Source organism: Podarcis bocagei, assembly GCF_964188305.1.
Source record: "Podarcis bocagei genome assembly, chromosome: 5".
Lineage (NCBI taxonomy): Eukaryota > Metazoa > Chordata > Lepidosauria > Squamata > Lacertidae > Podarcis > Podarcis bocagei.
The window spans coordinates 8,332,851-8,356,184 of record NC_138129.1 but is presented as its reverse complement, the minus strand read 5'-3'; the positions used below and the strand labels follow the sequence as shown (position 1 = coordinate 8,356,184).

The 23,334-nt window shown below is 45.0% G+C and overlaps 1 protein-coding gene across 4 annotated transcripts in view; it reads right to left on the bottom strand.

Annotated features, from left to right (window-relative positions):
- Positions 1-9,821: 9,821 nt before the first annotated feature.
- MYT1 (myelin transcription factor 1) overlaps positions 9,822-23,334 on the bottom strand; it is a 169,776-nt gene continuing 156,263 nt past the window's right edge. For all 4 annotated transcript variants that reach the window (XM_081196043.1, XM_081196044.1, XM_081196046.1 and 1 more), the window contains 4 exons: positions 22,656-22,747; positions 20,279-20,382; positions 19,192-19,335; positions 9,822-13,754 (listed from right to left, as the gene is read on the bottom strand). In XM_081196043.1, the coding sequence (XP_081052169.1) occupies positions 13,614-13,754; positions 19,192-19,335; positions 20,279-20,382; positions 22,656-22,747 (481 nt within the window). In that variant the 3' untranslated portion in view covers positions 9,822-13,613. The remainder of the gene's footprint in view (positions 13,755-19,191; positions 19,336-20,278; positions 20,383-22,655; positions 22,748-23,334) is intronic.

Here is a 23,334-nt window from a genome sequence, read left to right as displayed (position 1 = left end):
TGGTCCTAGGAGGCCAGAGCTTGAGGAAAAATGAGACAATTAACATATCTTAAACTAAATAACCACATACATATAGATGGTCTGATTCAGCAGGACTCTTCTTAGGCCTCACTTGTTGATTTTCTACCTCTCAAGTTGTTATTAGCTACAGCAGCTGTTCCTGAAAAAAAGATTTCTAGAAACAATAAATGGTAAAGTTGGAAATTATCTCCAAGGGTCATGTAGTTCAATTGCCTACAATGCAGGATTCTCCACTCCTATCCTGCACCTTTTACTTCTAGAGGTCTCATTTGCTTCCCTTAAATTAAACTCTGCTACTTACCCCTTCTGAAACTCTTATAGAGTAGTGACTAACATAATCTGCACTATCCCAGGGTATGGTCTGAAGGCTGAAACTAAGCTGACCTACATCTGGTTAATGCCTGACCACCTAGGAACCACATATACATTGCCTTGGGTTTCCATAGGGGGGAAAGTGGGATATAAATTTAAATAAATATATAAAAATTAAAACCTGCTTTTTGGGGATCCAAGCACTGACTTACCTTGCAGGGCTATTGGAAAGATTCCAAGGTAATGCACATGAATCTCTTTGAACACTTGAACATAAATGCAAATATTCTCCTGCATGGCTAAGCACCCACACCGTTTGTTGTTTTGGCAGAGACCCTACACTGACTTGGTCACAAGGTGTCAGCCTTGTTCAGCATTGCTCTGCACAGGAAAGAAACTGTTCTGCGCTCTTTTTCCTGTCTCCCCCCCCCCCCCATGGTTTCACACTGAAAACTGCTGTTTTTTATAATTTCATTTGTGAGTTGCCCGAAGAAGAATGCTGTTGGACACTCCTATGTATTAAGTGTTGAAGCCCTGCCTGACTTCTAGAACATCCGAACGGCTCTGGCCACTGATTGACATGATCACCCCTGAGTTCCCTCTCCCGCTTCGTGGAGCCTGTTTTGCTCCCTGATACACTGCGGAGGTTAGGGAGAGGAAACAAGCTGGGAGATGACTCTTAACATGAGTGGAGGAAAACTCGGGTTGCGTGCAATCAAACACAGGTAAGGGCTAATCATTGAGCCTGCATGGAGGCAGTCAAGGCAGCAATGAAGGCATACTTTGCTGCCTCTATTGCATCCTTACGCTGTCCAGCAGAGCTTTTCCCGATAGTGAGGGTCCTCTTACCGTCTGGCCTGAAGGAGGTGGCAGAACTGATGAGAGCTTGCTGTGACTTTCTTGCAAAGCATTTTGAGGACAAAATTGTTTGCATCCAGCAGGATCTTGACTTCTGTTACAGCAGCTGAATCTCGAGGGGTATCCAGAGCACCGTCTAGCCCTGTTGTGTTGGATGAGTTTCAGTTAATAAGGCTAAAGGATGTGGACAGGGTGCAACCACTTGTACTCTGGGCCTTGTCCTCTCTTAAAGGTAAAGGGACCCCTGACCATTAGGTCCAGTCGTGGCCGACTCTGGGGTTGCGGCGCTCATCTCGCTTTAATGGCCGAGGGAGCCGGCGTACAGCTTCCAGGTCATGTGGCCAGCATGACTAAGCCGCTTCTGGCAAACCAGAGCAGCGCACAGAAACGCCGTTTACCTTCCCGCCAGAGCGATACCTATTTATCTACTTGCACTTTGACGTGCTTTCGAACTGCTAGGTTGGCAGGAGCAGGGACAGAGCAACGGGAGCTCATCCCTTTGCGGGGATTCGAACCGCCAACCTTCTGATCAGCAAGTTCTAGGCTCTGTGGTTTAACCCACAGTGCCACCCGCGTCCCTTTTCCTCTCTTAGCTGATAAAAACTAGCAGGGAAGGGACAGTTGCCTGGGCCAGGAAAACTATTAATGGCTTCCTGTGAGGGCTTGACAAGGGCGTCAGTGTAAGGCCCACGGGTTCTGTGCTGAAGTACTTTTGCAGCCCACTTGGTATGAAAAGTTGGACCGACCTGATTGAGATGAAGGACGTGGCTTTTTTCTCATGGAGATCATCTTTCCAAGCAGAAGTCCAGTTCCCGCTACAGTGGGCCACTTCTGCATCACCTCCCAAAAGAGGGTGCATATTGGCGTAATATTTGTGCATTCTAATTTATATTCACAGATGTAAATTCTTATATAGAGAATACAGTGCATCTTGCTATAGTGGGAAAGGTCTAGGTTCTGACTGTGGATGAGCAGCTTAAAGGCACTCCTTTTCCTACCCCATCCACAGCTGTTTGCTTCCTTAGGATACTTGGGTTTGAATGTGGCATCTTGGAAATCTCTGGCCGCACCTTCCACTGGTCTTTGAACTCACAATGTCTCTAGCTTGTCTGGGTGAAGCACACGATGCATGTGCAGGAACTAGGCTACTGCTAAAGGTAAAATTCGCATTTGTTGCTCTACGCAAATTTTACTTTTGGCCCCACCCACCAAATAAGATTACCCAGAAGTGAATTGGTCTGAGACAGCTTCTCCACCCTTGAAATAGAGGAAGCTTTCAAACAGAGGTCAGTCCCAGTTTCCCAATTCCCACTTGTGCATTTTTAAAGGCACTTCTCGGATGCTAATGTACTCCTGTGCTCCTAGTAATATAAAATAATCAAAAAGTATTAACAAGCTACCGCACAGTGGATGCTGTCCATATGGTGAATTCTTGAGAAATGCAAGAAGCACATCTGTTGTTCATTAGAAAATTAGACGGGTGAAGGCAAACCTCCTTTGTTGTGGCTGTATGTGGTTAATAGTTTGTTTTAATACATATTAATTGCCTTTCAAATTAGGGCCTCACGTTTTAACCACTCACTAAAACAACTAAAGCTTTAGTTGATTAATCAGCCTAAGCCCATTATAACCAGCAGAGCTGGGAGTGAGTTGGAGGTATGTTTACATTTTTGAGACAATTTTGTTCCCACGTGTTACTGTACTGTGGAATGAATTTAAAGAAAATGAAAATGAAATGTTATTCCTGCTAATAAAGAGTATTGGCTTTTGATTGCTTGATGGGAAGCTATCTTATAATATATCTTATAATAATACCTTTATTGGCAATGTACAACCTGTGTACAATGAAATTAACTGAGCCTTACCCCCCCCCAAAACACTGAATCTCATTGTACTCTGTGTTCTTGTCGCACAACACACCAACCCTGAAAGTCAGTTGCACTATATTATTTTCCGTTCGGCAGCCTAACAGCCCACAAATAGAAACTGTTTTTTAGCCTCTTGGTACGTCTGATTATACAGTGGTAAAGGTAAAGGGACCCCTGACCAGTACTCTGTGAGTGGTTGCTTAGGGATTGCCCAGGGACAGAACTGACTTCCGGATTCCAGCGAAAGCCAGTAAGGGAAAACAATATTGGGGAGAAAATGGAGCTGGGCACCAGAGCCTCACCTCTCCCCGCAGGCTCCCAGGGGCTTGTGTGCCAATGCCCCATGCCAGGGATTCGGACGAAAGCATGGCGAGCCCCTGGATTCCTTTAACGGAATTCCCTTGCAGCAGCAGCATTGAAGGGGCAGGCACAGCCAACCACATCCCCTCCACCAACCGAAAAATTTACCAATGCCTAACCGCAACCTTACAAGTTGTGACAATTTGCTACGCAGTAGGCAAAAACCAAATGGCACCAGCCAATCAGTCAAATGGACAGAATTCCTACCAGGCCCCTGCCCCAAAAGCAGACGACCCCATGACAGGCGTATCAAGGTCAAACGCAAGATCCCTAAATTAGGGAGGGTGGGCGGGTGATCCGGTGCACACAACGAAAGAGAACGCTCAATGCTGCGTGACCTGTATATAAAACCTTTGGTCCACCCCACAAATTGGCAGCATCAAAATTTCCCCAGTAACCCAAACAGCTCAATCACTGCCAATGGCCATCTAAACGATCCTGCCCAGCAACAGAGGGGTGGCCTGTCAGACCCCCACCTCAACACATTCTCTCCATGAAGGAGAACACTCTTTACAGAAGTGTATCTATGCTTCAGATTGTTCTGAGTCACTCTCCCAGGCTTGCTGGCTCTTCCATGCTTAACTAATTGCAGGTGCAGGATAAACACACCCAAATTAACCAGCACACCTAACTTAACCCTTTCTTGTCCTTTTCCTCTGTGTGCACAGACCCTTACGCATTAACAGAGATGACAGTTTTCTTTTGGAGGCAATCACAGGTTTGAATACGCTCCCTGCACAATGTCCATATTCCAATGTACATTTAGAGACTTTCTCTAGCACAGCTTTGTTTTTGCAAATGTCATTTTTGGGTGCAGTGGGATTTTTGCATGGAATCTCTCTGAAACAAAGGCTTTGCTTAAATTCTTGAGATGGATGCGGTCCTCGGTTGGAGCAGAATCACATCAAGCCAGACAGTTTTGCTTGTGTATGGGGATTTTAAAATGAGGGGTGCATATCTAAACATCGTCCTCCTTGTGCATTCTGTCATGGTACTGGCCCTGGAGGGCTATACCACACGATCTTCCCCAAACATTGGAGCCGAGTGAAAAATGAGTTAAACGATGTTGTGGATGTTGTGTTGGCAGCTGTTTGGGTAAGCAGCTATTGGTTTTAAAATCCCAGTTGTTGATGTTTGTCTTAGCAATAACAGGTTAATGATGATTTGAAGTGGCTGGGAGGATTCTTATGACGAGATCCATCACTTTGTGCCTGTGGCACACAAGAGAGTGTCTTTGAGGTTGTTTTCCCAGAAAGGATATTGGAAGAGACCTGAGAGCCCTCCAAAGCATACAGCGTGCCATCTTAAACCGATTCAATTCCCTTCCCTGTGATAAAGGGAGCCAGTTCCAAGTAGATATCACTGTGCAATAATGGCTCCCAACGCGGTCGTTCGAAACACAACCTAAGCGTTCAATTATTCAGTACATGCAGCCGATTTGTTAGGAAAGGACGTGTTACAAGGATCTCCTCCCAGGTCACAGCCCCACACTGAGTGATGCAAAATAGGTTGGAAATATTAGCACAGTTAAGTCTGTGCAGAAATGTTTGCCAATATGTTTGGGGGACTAGGTATGCTTTGGGGAAAACAATATTAATGTGTAGCTACTGTTTCCACTCTCTGCTACAGCTATGGTGCCATTTTGCTTAGTCGCCTCTCCATCCTGCAGTGATCCCAGCCAATCGGTGATCATGGATTTAGCACAATGATTGTAGCCAATCAGATTTGCCTGTGTGATGATGTCACTAGGGGACGAATGAAGCCAACTGCACTTAACTTTGACATGCCGGCCCCGTGCTGTTGTCATCCGTGTTGTCACGGCAACAGGGCACTTTCGCCCCATTTTGAAGGGCCCACCCCACACCCTCGAAAAATTGCTGAAAGTACTCACTTTTGTCTCAGCCCTGGATTAGATCTCCTTGCAAATAATAACCAGATAATGAAAAAAAGAAATAGCAACAACAACAAAATATTACTCGTAAATGTGTTCGGCGTTTTATTGTTGCCAGTAAAAACCAACGAGGAACCCGCTACGGCTTTGATTCCATCAACATCTTTCACTGAAGAGCAGTATGGAGACTATCTCCCAGGAATCACCATTATTCAGTAAATTGCTCCACACAGGCACGAGGTGGGGTTCACTGAAGGGATAAGGACATTTAAAAATCATAACGAGCAAAATGTGTAATGCTTCTGGAACAAAAGGCCCTGTTGTTTTATAGCTGTGCTATGCATTCAGTAGAGAGAGAAGTGGGGTGTTTTTTTAAAAATAATAATAATAAAGAAACAGCACTTTTGCACTTGTCATTTTATCATTTTGATTTTCAGCACTTAAGCGCCTAAGAGGCTGTCCACATTCCACACACCCCAGCAATTTGGAGTGCTGGGTAAATAGACAAGGTCTTTGAATCATAGAATCGTGGAGTTGGAAGGGACGCTGAACGTCATCTAGCTCACCCCTCTGCAATGCAGGAATCTCAACCAAAGCATCCAACCTCTGCTTAAAAACCCCCAAGGAAGGAGAGTCCACCACCTCCTGAGAGAGACCCTTCCACTGTCAAGCAGCTATTACTATCGGAAAGTTCTTCCTGGTGTTGCATCACAATTTCCTTTCTTGTAACTTGAAGCCATTGGTCTGGGTCCTGTTTTCCAGACCAGGAGAAAACAAACTTGCTCCATCCTCCATGTGACACCCCTTTAGGTATTTGAAGATGGCTAAACATACCCAGCTCCCTCAACCGCTCCTCATCAGGCTTGGTTTCCAGACCCTTGATCGTCTCGGTTGCTCTCCTCTGCACACATTCCAGCTTGTTAATATCCTTCTTAAATAGTGGCACCCAGAACTGGACACAGTATTCCTGGTGTGGTCTGACCAAGGCAGAATAGAGTGGGACTATGACTTCCCTTTGCGGGACGCGGATGGCGCTGTGGGTTAAACCACAGAGCCTAGGACTTGCCCATCAGAAGGTCGGCGGTTTGAATCCCCACAATGGGGTGAGCTCCCGTTGCTCAGTCGCTGCTCCTGCCAACCTAGCAGTTCGAAAGCACTAAGTGCGAGTACAGTGGTACCTCGGGTTACATACGCTTCAGGTTACATACGCTTCAGGTTACAGACTCTGCTAACCCAGAAATAGTACCTTGGGTTAAGAACTTTGCTTCAGGATGAGAACAGAAATCGTGCTCCAGCAGCGCGGGAGCAGCAAGAGGCCCCATTAGCTAAAGTGGTGCTTCAGGTTAAGAACAGTTTCAGGTTAAGAACAGACCTCCAGAACGAATTAAGTTCTTAACCCAAGGTACCACTGTAGATAAATAGGTACCGCTCCAGCAGGAAGGTAAACGGTGTTTCCGTGTGCTACTCTGGTTCACCAGAAGCGGCTTAGTCATGCTAGCCACATGACCCAGAAGCTGTACGCCGGCTCCCTCGGCCAATAAAGCGAGATGAGCGCCGCAACCCCAGAGTCGGCCACGACTGGACCTAATGGTCAGGGGTCCCTTTACCTTTATGACTTCCCTTGATTAGGACACTATACTTCTGTGAATGCAGCCTGGTGGTGGAAAAACAGGAACGGTGGAGTAAGCACCTTGAAGTTCTTGGACAAGCAGCTGCATTCCATTTGTTTCTTTCAATAAAATGTTTAGTTTAGGGCCAAAGTAGACTACAAATGCTGGAGAGCTATGGTGAAATTCCTCATCTCTTTAAAAACCAGCTGCAGAGACCCCCTGGGACGCATCAGCACCACTGTCCTGCAGGGGTAAAGGTAAAGGGACCCCTGACCATTAGGTCCAGTCATGGCCGACTCTGGGGTTGCAGCACTCATCTCGCTTTATTGGCCGAGGGAGCCGGCGTACAGCTTCCAGGTCATGTGGCCAGCATGACCAAGCCGCTTCTGGAGAACCAGAGCAGCGCACGGAAATGCCATTTACCTTTCCACTGGAGTGGTATCTATTTATCTACTTGCACTTTGACGTGCTTTCGAACTGCTAGGTTGGAAGGAGCAGGGATGGAGCAACGGAAGCTCACCCCGTTGCGGGGATTCGAACTGCCAACCTTCTAATTGGCAATTCCAAAGCTCTGTGGTTTAACCCACAGCGGGGTAGGTAGGGTTAACTCTCTCTCCCTCCCTGGTTTCTCAGTTGAAACTCCCTCCCTTCCCACCAGCTGCAATTTGTCCCATTAGGAACAACATACATGTCGTGCTTTGTGGGTTTCCCATAGGCATCTTATTGGGCAAGTGTCATTGCTCAGTGGGAGAGCATCTGTCTTGCATGCAGGCGGTCCCAATTTCAGCCTCCAGCATCTCCTGGAAGCAGCGCTGGATTTAGGGTGGTGATGTGGGCAGTTCCTCCTCCCATAGGGCCCCGAGCAGAGGGGGTGCAAAACCGCAACGATCCATAATTGAGGAAACCTTGGATTCTGCAGACCTAATTATGTTGGGGGGCACCAGGGGGCTGAGCATTTTTCACCCAAAATTTTTTGTGTGTCCCCCCCCCCCCCCAGTGTTCCCTACCGTCAGGGGGAACAGGAGGCCGACTGTGGAGTGATGAACGCAATTTTAGCAAAGGTTCTTCCATATTGATGCCAAAAGAAGCTATCAGTGGCTACTGATCATATACAGTGGTACCTCGGGTTAATAATTTAATTCATTCTGGAGGTCCGCTCTTAACCAGAAACTGTTCTTAACCTGAGGTACCACTTTGGCTAATGGGGCCTCCCACTGCTGCCGCGTGATTTCTGTTCTCATCCTGAAGCAAAGTTCTTAACCTGAGGTACTCTTTCTGGGTTAGCGGAGTCTGTAACCTGAAGCGCCTGTAACCCGAAGTACCACTGTACTGCCTCCATGTTTGATGTAGCATCCCTTCGAATAGCCAGCGTGGTGTAGTGGTTAAGAGCGGTGGACTCGTAATTTGGTGAACCGGGTTCGCTTCCCCTCTCCTCCACATGCAGCTGCTGGGTGACCTTGGGCTACTCACACTTCTCTCAGCCTCACTCACCACACAGTGTTTGTTGTGGGGGAGGAAGGGAAAGGAGAATGTTAGCCGCTTTGAGACTCCTTCGGGTAGTGATAAAGTGGGATATCAAATCCAAACAACTCCTCCTCCTCCTCCTCCTCCTCCTCCTCCTCCTCCTCCTCCTCCTCCTCTCCTCCTCCTTCTCAAATGCAATTCCCAGCAGCTGGTATTCAGAGACACACTGCCTATGACAGTGGAGCAAAAACCTAGCTCTCCTTCTTCTCCTTCATGTGGCAAGTAGCCATTGATAGCCTGATATCCCACCAACTTGCCCAATCCTCTTTTTAAAGTTCTAGTCACACTTCTCTGAAGTCTCTCAGCCTCACTCACTTCACAGAGTGTTTGCTGTAGGGAAGGGAAAGGAGATTTTTAGCCTCTTTGAGACTCCTTAGGGTAGTGAAAAAGCAGGATATCAAAACTCTTCTCTTCTTTTGTGGGAATGACTGTGGGAGAGGGCCATTTGCACACTCATGCACGGCTTTCAGGCTTCCCACATGCACCTCAGCTGTCTCCAGACCCTCTGAGTGTCCCTATTTTCCAGGAATGTCACTGATTTAGAGAAGCCGTCCGGGTTTCTGATTTGATCCCGGAATGTCCCTATTTCATCGGAGAAATGTTGGCGGGTATGGAGTTATCCAACTCCCGAGCCGTCTGAAGGTAATCCTGTATAGGGAAGTGTTTACTGTTTTATTATTTTATTAAGTTTACTGTTTTATTATGTTTTTATATAGGTTGGAAGCTGCCCAGAGTGCTGGGGTAACCCAATAAGATGTGTGGGGTATAAATTGCAAAATTGTCTTGGAATGTGATGTCCCTGTTTTCACTGGAGAAATGTTTGTACAGTGGAACCCCGGTTTTCGAACGTAATCCATTCCAGAAGACCATTGGACTTATGAAACATTCGAAAACTGAAAACGGAAGCCTCAGTTCATATAAGGAAACTCAAAATGGAAGCCGCGTCAGGCATTCAGGTTCCTAAAAACCATTCGGTTTTTCATTCAGGTTTGAAAACCGGAGCATTTCCGGGTTTTCTGCATTCGGGAGCCAAAATGTTTGAAAACGGAGCTGTTTGAGAACCAAGGTTTGACTGTACGTGTGCCCAGCCCCGCCCCCCCAAATCCTGGGAACTATAGCGTACTTACTGCATAGCTACAATTCATAGCACCCTTAACAGACTACAGTTCCCAGGAAACAGCTGCTGAACTAGCTAGACCTTTCATCTGATTCAGCAGAGCTCCTGGAAATCCATTCAGTCAAGTCTCATTTGTGGAATGTATTTCTTGAGCAGAGAAACAGTATTAAATTTGCTTTCTCTTTTTCTTTCTTTCACAGAAGAACATGTAGCCTGCAGTTCCTTTTTTTTCCAATGTGATTCTTTATTATTTAAATATGAACAGTATTCCTTCACATAAACAATTACTCAGCCATCACATAACCGACACACAAACATGACGAAATAAATATACAACAAGAGCACAGATCATTTTTTTATGTTTAATTTAAATATTAAATAAATAATAAATTACATGTTTTAATTTTTTTTTAAAACCGTTATCAGTGCCTGAAACAATAGGATCGTCGAGAAGACAAAGAATAACAAAAACAAACGAAGAAAAGGAATCTCTCTCTCTCTCTCGCTCTCTTTCTTCATTTTGTCCCCACCCAAAATAAAATCAAACAAAAAACTTTTTTTAAAAAAGCGCTTCAGTTATAAAATATCTTTAAAAAAATTCCCATTGTTAAAAGAATAAATAACAAAAATATATAAAAATAACTTGGTTGCATCAAAATTACACGCGAAAGTTAGATTTTTTTTTTATTTCTTCTTAGAGGGAAATATTATTGTTTTATTGATCAAAAAGTTGTATTTCTTTCAGGGATTATTTTTTCCTGCCTCCTTTCCTTTCTCATGATGTGATGTCCAGCTTCAACAGAAGTATAAATTTAATAAATTAAAAATGATTCAATAAATAGTCAAAATAAAATAAAATAAGGTGATGCGAATACAAATTACACACATTTCCCCAAAATTAGGGTGCATACAGAAATATGACTCACTGTGTTTCCCTGCCTCCTGCTATGTAAACCCAACTCCCAATGCTTTTGACAGGCCTAGTATTTATCAGCGAATCTGTTTTCTAACTTCCCATGCTACAGTCGATTGGTTGACTCTGAAAATGTTTAGTTTTAAAAGCACCACTTGCAGTTTTATCCAATCTACCACTTGATCAGTGCTTTAAACAGAAGGATGGACACGCTCTATTTTTTAAAAAGATTAGAGAAAAATGATTTGAGGAGGTGGGTTCTTGACGCTACAGGCACAAGCCAGTCAGCACTATGCGTATCTGGCCTTTGCTGCAGACTGATAGAAACTGCTTTTCCCTACAGCTCTACTCTCTGGAGAAGATTGTACATATAGTCAAAACACAGTGAGTGCCCTTCCACAGCTGTTGCACCACTCAAAGGATGTGCATTTGAATGCACCCTTAAATAATTTACAGAATAATTCAGCTATCTACTTTCCCCCCAACCCTTCTTTTTCTTTAAAGGAAGTGCAAGTTCTCTACTCTGAAATACTAAATGAGCTGCAATCACCATCAAATTGGACTCTATTTACATATTAAAAGCATTGTATTTTTTTAATACTTATTTTTTCCTTCTTTCGCTTTTTTTTTTGCACTTTCCATGGGTTGTATAAATAAGCCAAGTCAAAGGGCCCAATGCTGTGATCCTCTCTAGCGCCCAAGTGAATTTACTCAGATGAGTAAGTTAAGCATATGAGTAAAGTCACCAATATCTATTTCGCCCCTTCTCCATTGGAGTTCTCTCATAGACTTCAAAGGGTTTTAGTTTATAGCCTAAGTATATTCAGGACTAGGCTTTTAAGGCATTTTCATACCGAGATTTTAAAGTGGTTCTTGTTTCTATCAGGCATGTAGCCGGAATATAAAAACCTACATTGGCCAGACTAATCATTTGCACTATAAGTGCCTCTCCTGCATTTTCGCTTCTGCTGTAACAATGACCCAAGTATTCATATATAAACAGAAGAGGCTCAAAAGCTCACCTATGAAAATGCTCTAAAAGGCATGCAGCATTCCACGGGCGGGTGAATATTTATCGTTCCCCCCTTCCCACTGTAGTCCCTCACATTCCTCCAAAAGCCACTCCTGAAGATTGGGGGACCCTCTGGAGCAGTATTTGGGGTGTTGGAAGGGGCAACACAAGGAAAAAAACTGGCACACACACACGTGTGTGTGCAGGAGGAGGTGACTCAGCTGTACACATGGAGGCTATTTCGATATCAGCCCTTCTTCTCACAGAATCAACAAGCTTTGTCATTCACTTCAATGAAGCCCGGACTTCTTCTTCTTTGCTTTTTGTTTTCAGAGAAAGACCTGACAGAGGCCATCTTAAGCTGGCTAGAAAATATATTTAGAAGTTATCAGGGGGGTTTAGTTGCGGAAACTAAATTATTGCCGAGAGAAGGGAGATTTCAGCACCAGAATATGCCATCTCGCAGAATAGTTAATACTTTTATCGTGTTCAATTTTTAATCTAGCACATTTTCCGGCTTTTGGATATGCCAAGACCACAGTTCACAAACTGAGGACCTGTAGAAAGAGGCAAGAGCGGAAAAGGGGGAGATAAGAGATGCTTCTTCACCCTTCAGAGCTATATTTTCCTGCATTTTGGATTGGACCTGGTGGCAAGATGTGGAATGTCCCCTAGTCAACCAGTACAGGGCAGACAACTATGGGGAGTTTGCGATGTTTCGTTCTCCACCATAACCCCTCTGCACTAAGATGGCACCAGTGACCTACATTTGGCCAACTGCTAATGGAGAAGTTTAGAAAGTTCATTTCCTTGACTTAGGGGAGAATTTGAGAATTCACACACGGAATCAATGTTGGCGTCTTCCCCCGCCACTCTTCCCTCCTCAAACAAATCCAACAATACATAATGTGGACGAATGAGGTGATAAAGAAATTTGTTTTTGCAAAAGACATTCACTTCACTGTAGTTCTTTTAAGTGCACAGCGGACTATGTGTACCAAAGGGGTAATAACAAAACAAAACAAAGTGGTTCTTTGGAAGATCTATACCCAACTGTTCCTTCTGTAGAATGGTGATCACTCTGTTATGTTAAACTTATTTTTTTTAAAAAAAAAATGTAGAAAACAAAGCTCAGAACCAAGAAACATTGCCATGTATTATGAGCCAAAGTCCATAGCCAAGAGTAAATACTCCTTGTAGACTTCCTTTTGTTCCTAATCGCTTCTTATACATGTCTCCGGCATGGATGTCTGCAGCGCTGTGCAGCTACGCAACGATGACCACGACAACAAACAGAACCAGAACGGTCAGCAAAAGGACTTTCCAAACTCATGTACACTGGACCATGACACATTTAGAATTCTTCCATACGAAATGTTCCAATATTGGTCTGTTCATTAATAGCTATTATCTTTTTTTTTTTTTTAATACGGACAAAGGAATACTGTAGTTGCAAACTCCAAAAAAAGCTTCCCTGAGAACCTTTTGTATTTTTTTTTCCATTGCGCTTTCTACTGGAGACCCAGAGCTGCTCTTTCAGAAAATAAAAAATAATGCTACTCTAGAATACTTGAGTCCTCATGTCCAGCAGATCCAGATGGGTGGCTTGCCTGCAGCTCCTGCGTCTCATGTACTACAACATGCCACATCAATCATGTGTTATCTTGGGAACATGACCATAAGCGATACAGGGTTGTGGAGCTTGTTGTGGCGCAGACAGAAGCCCTGTTCTTTTAATGCTCTAAACCTGGGACTAATTCTATTATGGAACTTTCTTTGATGGTGGAGGTGTCTAGCAGCTTGTGAAGACCGTTGATCTCCATCTGCTCCCAACACCATCTTTGACTCCCACCACCACACGGTAATGTGGTGAAAAATAAAAACGAAACAAAGCCCCACAGTTTGCCAAAGGAATGCCACTGAGTAAACGAAAACATTTGAGTTCAGTTCTGCTTCTTGTGAATGGCCTCTTGGTTAAGTTTTGGTCCTTTTATTCATTCATTCAACAAGTTTCCTAACTTGTAAACCTGAATATGCAGAGTGAAGGTCCTTCCAGTTACTTTTAACGTCTTCTTTTTTTCAAATTTTATTCCCCCCCCCCTATTTTTCTTCTTTGTCCCACTGTAATTAGACCTGAATTCCTTTAATGGCCTGTTTGATGCTTTCTAGCAGGTCCTTGTTCTCAGGATTCTGGTAGCATTCCTGGTTCGTGTACATGTCAGTAAGGGTGTTGACGTACGCATCAAAGTTCTGCTCACTGATTGGCTCCTGCTCAAAAGAGAGAGAGAGAGAGAGAGAGAGAGAGAGAGAGAGAGAGAAGAAAAAGAGTAAATAAGCAAGCAAACATATGAATCAAACTTAGAAGCAGAGCACAGAGACAAAAGGCTCTAATATTGGACCCAGCTCAGTCAGGGGACAGCAAACTTTTTCAGCCGTGAGCCGTGAACTGTTCCTCAGACCTTGGTGTAGGGGGGGTGGGGGCGGACTATATTTTGGAAAAAAAATCTGAACAAATTCCTATGCCCCACAAATAACCCAGAGGTGCATTTTAAATAAAAGGACACATTCTACTCATGTAAAAGCATGCTGATATCTGGACCGTCTGCAATTTAGAAGGCAAATGGGCTGGAGGGCCTTAGTTTGCCTTCCCATGGACTAGATCCACATTATCTGCTGGGCCACAACGCTTCTCCCTTATCTATTACTCCTAATTAACCACTACTAAATGTGCTTCTCTTTTATTTTGACATTAAAAAGGCCCATATTAGTGTCCATTGCTATGTCCACCTCCCAGACCTTTTGTGGCACACAGTGTGGAATCCTACCTAGCCTCAGCTGGACAGAATCCTGATCTTCCAAAGGAGATAAATTAATCAACGAATTAAAAATGAAAAATTCAACAGAACTTAATTACTCCCAGGTACTGGATTACCGCTTAGGTCTGCCTTCACCTTAAGGAGATGTGCATCCTTCAAATCACTTAATGCAGGTTAACTTTAACTTTTAAGAGAGCTTGGCCATACATTCTTGATTTCTAAATCTAGAACACTGTGTCCCACAGAGTTTTGAGCACCCCCCCCCAAAATCAAGAAGGTGGAAGGCTGTCATATCTGATTTACCATCTAGACACACAAGGGCTATTCTCAAGGGCTGGGCCTGTTGATTCACTGAGCCCAACATCAATTTCACAGCAAAGTTTAAATCAGCTTTGCTATAAAACCCCTAATGCGAAAGCAAAACCCGCATTAGCTGAGATCTTGTGTTTCATTTTGTTCTTCCAAATTCTCTCCCGTTTTCATACGCGATACAAAAAAAAAAAAAAACATGCAAGAGGGGCTTCTTTAGCCTCAATCCTAAATTCAGTGGGGCTTGCCTTGTGTGAAAACGTATTATGGATCAAGCTGTAGCACTCTAGCCAGCTTTCTTGTTTGTCCAACCCCTGTGTCACATTTAATGTGCTTTAACCAAGGATAGTGTGTCACACGCGATGCAATTAACTACCCGAAAACCCAGATAACTTGCATCTCCTTTCAGCTGTTCCGACTTCAATGCAGATTATAAATAAATAAATAAAACCCCACAGCCAGTAGTGGCATCATGCTGGTTACTGTTAAGACCTTGTTATGTTAAATATAATATACTCTCTTTATCGTTGTGATTGTTCAGCTGACAGCTGTTCAGGGCAGAACTGAAGCTCCCTGCGCTATAATGGGAGCTGTAAGATCTTTCCGATGTTGCAGTCCAATCCTGTCCTATCTCCACTCATGCTGTCTTAGACTGAAAAGGCAACATGCACTGTTGATGGAGCTCCTTTTGTCATTTCCTTACCTACTTGGGCTATGAGATGTAACGAGAGACAACCAAAAAAAAGCACAAAAGGATGAGAACAGTGGGAAACAGGGAGCAGAGGAGGAGGGACAATGTAGCTTTCAGAAACATACAGAGGGTGCTGCTGCCGCCGAAAAATTAAGTGCCAGACAAAGCATTTGGGCAGAACTGTGAAATTTCAGGTTTTCCTAACACTTTTGAGATCAGTGATCTTGCAGCTTAAATAGGCAATGGTGAGCAGCTGCAAACCTGGTAGCCCATTTTATTAGACTTCCCAAGTTACCTATGTGTTCTTCTATTAAAATGTGTCTGTGTGTATGTGTTGGCATCTGTCTGTCTTGAGAGACAATGGAGTGAGTTCCTGGGGTATCTGAAGAAGTGTGCATGCACACGAAAGGCCATACCAATAACAAACTTAGTTGGTCTCTAAGGTGCTACTTAGGGATGCGGGTGGCGCTGTGGGTAAAACCTCAGCGCCTAGGACTTGCCGATCGCATGGTCGGCAGTTCGAATCCCCGTGGCGGGGTGCGCTCCCGTCGTTTGGTCCCAGCGCCTGCCAACCTAGCAGTTCGAAAGCACCCCCGGGTGCAAGTAGATAAATAGGGACCGCTTACCAGCGGGAAGGTAAACGGCGTTCCGTGTGCTGCGCTGGCTCGCCAGATGCAGCTTGTCACGCTGGCCACGTGACCCGGAAGTGTCTGCAGACAGCGCTGGCTCCCGGCCTCTAGAGTGAGATGAGCGCACAACCCTAGAGTCTGGCAAGACTGGCCCGTACGGGCAGGGGTACCTTTACCTTTACCTAAGGTGCTACTGGAAGGATTTTTATTTTTATTTGTTTCATCTGGAGGTGAAGTTAAACTTGTAGCTGCTGCCTCTCACATCGTTCTTACTGCGATAGCAGCACCGAAGTGACCTCCTTGTGGAGCAAGCCTGGGCAGTGTGTATGGAAGTCCTGGGCTGTCCAAATGACAAGCTCCCCACCCCACTCGGCCTCACTAATGTGGTCCAAAGGAAAGCAGAGCAATACATTGGGCACCAGCTTGGCTGCAGGAATTGCCAGGAGGCATGCAAGATGCCATCCATCTGTTTAGAGACTCCACTCCAGAAGATTTGTGTATGGCTCACTCCGTAGCTTTTTCTTCTCCTAAAGATGTCCTGCAAGGCAGTGGGAGCAGGGGTGAATGAAGGTGTTGTGACACCTGGGGTGGGGCATCGCTACGTAGGGTGCATGTGCGGCGTTGCTACGTACGATGCATGCACTGTACATAGCGAAGCTGTACATGCGCTGTATATAGTGGTTTGCCAGCACTGCTGCTCCAGCGCTGTATGGACGGTGCCGGGATCCTCTGCTCGCAGCATTGCATGCATGTGCTGTACATAATGACGCCACACATGCTCTGTACATAGCGGTTTGTCGCTGGCGCCGCTCAAGTGCCGTACAGACGGCGGTGGGATCCCTCCGTCACTGCTACAGCCACGAACGGAGGATCCTCCACATGTGGCTGTGGCGGCATGATGGCTGCTTGTGCTACCGCGAGCCGCCGCAGGGTGCCTTCTTGTCACCCCCCCTGATATGGCACCTGGGGCGCAGTGCCCCCTGTTGTGATGCCACTGAGTGGGGGAGGATTTTGTCTTGGGGTTTGGTCCCAAACTCTTATTCGCCAATGAAAAAAGGTAAATGACACCAGGTTGGTTAAGTCCAGTCAAAGGCGACTATGGGGTTGTGGTGCTCATCTCACTTTCAGGCCAAGGGAACCGGTGTTTGTCCACAGACAGCTTTCCGAGTCATGTGGCCAGCATGATTAAACCGCTTCTGGCACAACGGGACACCGTGACGGAAACCAGAGCGTACGGAAATGCCGTTTACCTTCCCGCCACAGCAGTACCTATTTATCTACTTGCACAGGCGTGCTTTCAAACTGCTAGGTTAGCAGGGGTGGCACAGAGCAATGGGAGCTCACTCCATCGTAGGGATTCAAACCGCTGACCTTATGATTGGCAAGCCCAAGAAGCTCAGTGGTTTAGACCACAGCGCCAATAGTATAGCTGCATGGCAGCAGTTTAGGATCAGAGTTTTCCTTCTCCTAGATGGGCTCCCTTTCCAGGTGGACGAGCCCCGCCTGCCCCTGACTTCCCTCTACAGCATGTGCAGAAACCGCCTTCTTGCCCGTTGGACCCACTTTTGGTCTCGTCCACTCAATCCACTGGAGCCTGTCTTTGAACTCAGGGGAAGTCCCTAACTCACCAAGGATTTGAGAGCCTTTGTATGGAAGTGATGTTATATGGAAAACGTCTGGATATGGCTACTGGATAAAAAAAATAATATCCACACAGGATTACAAACTGTTCTAACCAGCTTGTGGAGACTATCAGAGGTCACAAAGAGAAAGGAAAAATATATGAAAATAACAAGAGATGTGGAAAAACAATAAGAAAGGACTGGATAGTACTGTGAACATCATAAGGTTAGATTTGTGGACATTAAAACAGCAGTAAGAAGCAAGAAGTTGATTGGATCCCCTTCGGAACTTGAAATATGGGCACCCCCAACAAAACTTTAAAATTCGGCTGTGTAATTTGGAATTTATGCAGTTTGGTTTGATTTGATGTGATTGGTCGGTTAATAAAAAAATATTCTTAAAAAAAAAGCCATCGGCTACCCTCACCTGGTTTAGCTGGCCAGCTGAAACCACTTCCTTGTCTGCTGTTGCATGCTGACAGCTTCTAGAAGCTACAGGTGAGAGCTGAGTGCAGGATGGAGACCAAAGGTAGACAAACTACACCGGAAGGAGCACAGTTTAACCACCAAATATAGAAGCTAAGAAATCCCTGCCTGATCTGGCAGGTATGGTAGCCTTGATTCTGCGGAGCAACATGAGGGAATAAAAGTAATTGCTACCATTAAGTGAATTTACTTTGCTACCATAAGGGGTGGGAAGCAAAATATATATGTGAGTGCTGGGCTCACTGAGCTTGGACCTTCTTTTTGTTTTATACCCACATATTGCAGTGCAGACGTATAGCTGCCTGGGACTGCTTAGTTTTGTACTTCCTTGCTTTCAAGCATTTAAATTGCTCTAACCTTAGGCATGGGATGTGGTTGGCGCTGTGGGTTAAACCACAGAGCCTAGGACTTGCCTATCAGAAGCTCGGCGGTTCGAATCCCCGCGACGGGGTGAGCTTCCGTTGCTCGGTCCCTGCTCCTGCCAACCTAGCAGTTCGAAAGCACGTCAAAATGCAAGTAGATAGATAGGTAAACCTCCAGCGGGAAGGTAAACAGCTTTTCCGTGTGCTGCTCTGGTTCGCCAGAAGTGGCTTAGACGTGCCAATAAAGCCAATAAAGCGAGATGAGCACCGCAACCCCAGAGTCAGCCACGACTTGACCTAATGGTCGGGGCCCCTTTACCGTTACCTTTACCTTTAGAAGAAGAAGAGTTTGGATTTGATACCCCGCTTTTCACTCCCTTTTAAGGAGTCTCAAAGTGGCTAACATTCTCCTTTCCCTTCCTCCCCCACAACAAACACTCTGTGAGGTGAGTGGGGCTGAGAGACTTCAGAGAAGTGTGACTGGCCCAAGGTCACCCAGCAGCTGCATGTGGAGGAGCGGAGACACGAACCCGGTTCCCCAGATAACGAGACTACCACTCTTAACCACTACACCACACTGGCACCACATGCTTTAGGCATGGACTCTGTCTATAAATGGTGCTTGGGCCCCTTTTCCCTGCTGAATTTTATGAAAAATGGAAAGAATTAATAGCCTGGAGCTCTTTTTCTGCCACTCCTTAATTATACACAAAGCGTCTTGCAAGAAGGCTTTCAGAATCTGGTGCTTTATCACACGGCCAAAGGTTTGGTGCACGGGAGAGATTCTCACCATGTGTGGAAGGCGGATATTGGCAAGACTTTGGATAAGAGTCTGGCTCAGCCCTGAGAGCTCAAGGAAGAGGGCTTCGTTCTGCTCCTCTATAATCTTGTTCTCCTCCTCAATGTTCTTGAGGTTCTTCTCCATGCTTGAGATCTGTAGGAGGTGCGAGGGAAACATGGTTTAGGGAAGAGAAATGGTCACTGTCTTTCAACATTCTGTGAGTGCCACAAGGCTTATATTTATTAGGTTCATATCCTGCTCCACAAGTGGAACAAACAGGTTCATGGCTGCTGCTGCTGCTGCTGCTGCTGCTGCAAACCGTAAGTCTGAATCTCTTCCTTCTTCTCGGTCTTCCTCTCTTTTTGTCATGCCAGATGCAGGACATTAAATGATCACACTGTAAGTCTCCCAGCCTTCACTCAGCTTTGTTGACTGGTGTTTGCAAAGGCAGAGGAATGTGCAATGCAGCAATATTGTGGGGTAATAAAAGCAGTTGACATCAGGCTGCTGTGGAGTCTCATTACAAGCATACATTCATATACTATGGTATCTCGGTTGTCGAACGCAATCCGTTCAGGAAGACCGTTCGACTTCCAAAATGTTCGATGACCGAGATGCAAAGGGCTGACTGCAAAGTCAATGGAGAAAATGGAAAAAAAATGCAGTGGAAGCCGTTTGACTTCTGAGGAATGTTCGAAAACGGAAGCAATTACTTCCGGGTTTTCGGCATTCGAAAACCGAAACGTTCGGCTTCTGAGACGCTCAAAAACCGAGGTACCACTGTACATTCAGCCAGGCAGAGGGCGTTCTCGGTAGTCATGCCCGCCCTATGGAACCCCTTCCCATCAGATGTCAATGAAATACAGTGGTACCTCTGGTTAAGAACTTAATTTGTTCTGGAGGTCCGTTCTTAATCTGAAACCAATCTTAACCTGAGGTACCACTTTAGCTTTGTGGTTTTTTAAAAAATTAGATTGCTTTCATTGCATATTAAAATTGTTGTTCTGTACCAAATTGTTTTATTGCACAGCACCCTGGTGTTATTTTAGTGAGAGCGGGTCTATTTTAAATAAAGAAATAGTACAAGTGCATTTACCTGTGACTGCAGCTTCACCATGGCTGCTTCCATCTCAGTGTTGGATTCATTCAGCTCACTAATCTCTTTGTTTAACTGCTTAATTTCTTCGTCGTTCTCTAGAACTGCAAGGATGAAATAAAGAAGCGGTCAGGCAATTTCCTGCTCTAATATATGCAGATAGAACCTACACGGAGTAGATCCATTTAAATTAATGAAACTAAATTACGTAATCATTTCTGTTAACTTCAGTGTTACTCTGAGTAGCACTGAATACCACCCTTGGACTCCAGTGTACTGCCAATTAATAATAATAATAATAATAATAATAATAATAATAATAATAATAATAATAATAATAATATAATTTATTTATACCCCGCCCATCTGGATGAATTTTCCCAGCCACTCTGGGTGGCTCCCAATCGAGTGTTAAAAACAATACAGCATTAAATATTAAAAACTTCCTTAAACAGGGCTGCCTTCAGATGTCTTTTAAAGATAAGATAGCTGCCTATTTCCTTGACATCTGATGGGAGGGCGTTCCACAGGGCGGGCGCCACTACCGAGAAGGCCCTATGTCTGGTTCCCTGTAACCTCACTTCTCGCAGAGAGGGAACCGCCAGAAGGCCCTCGGCGCTGGACCTCAGTGTCCGGGCTGAACGATGGGGGTGGAGACGCTCCTTCAGGTATACTGGACCGAGGCCGTTTAGGGCTTTAAAGGTCAGCTCCAACACTTTGAATTGAGCTCGGAAACGTACTGTCTACATAATAATGTTTAGCCCTCATGTAACATCATTGGAGTGCTCTAAGCACTTAATATACAGATCATAAAAATAAATTTGTTTTCTGTAGGGTGTCACAAATATGGTAGATACAACTCCCATCAACCCTAACCTAGGACCATGCAGAGTAGGGTTAATGGAACTTGTATTCTAACAACTTCTGGTGAGAGTACCTTGCTGTTGCTGGTAAACCAATGTGTTCACATTACAGTAGTACCTTGGTTGTCAAACTTAATCTGTTCTGGGAGTCCATTTGACTTCCGGAACAGTTCGAAAACCAAGGTGTGGCTTCCAATTGAGTGCAGGAACTTCCTGCACTCAATTGGAAGTCTCATAAGCTGCATCAGACGTTCAGCTTCCAAAAAATGTTCGCAAACCGGAACACTCACTTCTGGGTTTGTGGCGTTCGGGAGCTGATTTGTTAACAACTAAGCCGTTTGATAACCAAGGTACCACTGTACAAGAAAGGTGACTTCAGCTAAACAAGGACCCCTGGACAGTTAAGTCCAATCAAAGATGACTATGGGGTGTGGCGCTCATCTCGCTTTTCAGGCTAAGGGAGCCGGCATTTGTTCATAGCTTTCCGGGTCTTGTGGCCAGCATAACTAAACCACGTCTGGCACAACGGAACAGCGTGATGGAAGCCAGTGCGCACAGAAACGACGTTTACCTTCCTGACACAGTGGTACCTATTTATCTAGTTGCACTGGTATGCTTTTGAGCTGCTAGGTTGGCAGGAGCTGGGACAGAGCAATGGGAGCTCACCACCATTGTGCAGATTCGAATCGCCGACCTTCTGATCAGCAAGCCTAAGAAGCTCAGTGGTTTAGACCATAGCGCCACCCGCACACCTTTAACAGAAATAATCACCCTGGAAGGTGGTGGTTCTCCTTAGTTAGAAGTTACTAAGCAGATACTGGAAGGTCAGTTTTGGGGAATGCTATAGCAATGGGTTTCCTGCACTGCTAGTGGGTTGGTGAAATGACCTTTAATGGCCCTTGCAAAATTTACAATCATATCATCTCATTAATTATAATATTTAATGGCAAGGTAAGTTGCGCCCCCCCCCCCAATCATATTAAAAATGGAGGTTGGGGTGAAACAGAAAGAAGAGAGTTTGGCTAGTGAGTTACAGCTGAGAATCAAGGACTTTCTACAACACTGGCTTTATCATATGGTGAGCACTGTACTGCATAATGATTTAAAACTAGATCCTTCACACTGAAACCACAACATTCTGGTCACGATATCACATGTGATCTAGCAGGCTGAAAAAACTGGGGGCATTTTAAGAGCAAATTTAGTGGCGAGGCATATTTTTAGCTTTTGGAAATTGTGCAAGAATCAAATAGTGGAGAGTATGCAATTGGTAGCAAGATGGATATTTACTCTTGTTGGGGATTTCCAGACTGCAAGAAACATGCTGCCTGAATAGCAGAGCAAATCCTTAGCAAGTAAGTTAGCAAGTACTAATTCAATTGGCATGGATCATCTCGGTCCAGTGGAAATGCTAATGGTGTGGACACACACAATCTGTAAGGTTATGTTAATTTTTTCAAAATCAAATTTTCAAATATGCAAAACTAGCCAAGTGATAAATCTGGTTCTCTTACCATCACTGGTCTTGAATTTAGCGTTGAGAATTTCATCCCCTGAGATTTTCCCCTTTTTCCCAGCAAAAGTAGCTCTTGGACACCCCGACAGGCTAAAATGATAAACAAAAGTGGATTTTATTAGAACCTCCAGGATTAATTGCAGCCAGGTAATTAAGGCCGAGCTAAAATTACCGTACTTGCAATAGCATAAAAGCCTCCCTTGTGGAGTGAAATTCAGCATTCTTTGTAAATATGTTCAGACACTGTGCAATCTTGTGCATTCAGAATTACCGTATTTTTCGCCCTATAGGACGCACCGTCCCATAAGGCGCACCTAGTTTTTTGGAGGGGAAATAAAGGGGAAAAAATTATTCCCCCCCCCAGGCGCGGGGCGGGGCTGGGGCGGGGGAGGCCCGAGCTTCCCCCGACCCCAGCCCCCAAACAGGCAGCTCTCTGCAAGCTGTGGGAGCCCTTCATTTTTGGAGGGGAAAAATGCGTCCTATAGGACGAAAAATACGGTAAGTACTATTTAAGGAAACTTACTACCAAGTAAGTGTGCAAAGAATTGCAGCCTTATTCATAACTATTGCCCTAACTTGCATTGCTCCCAGTTGCCCTCCTTGCCATAATCATGTAAGCAAATCTGACTGGTTGTGTTGACCCACAAGATCACCTATGTCTTACGATGCTGTGTCTG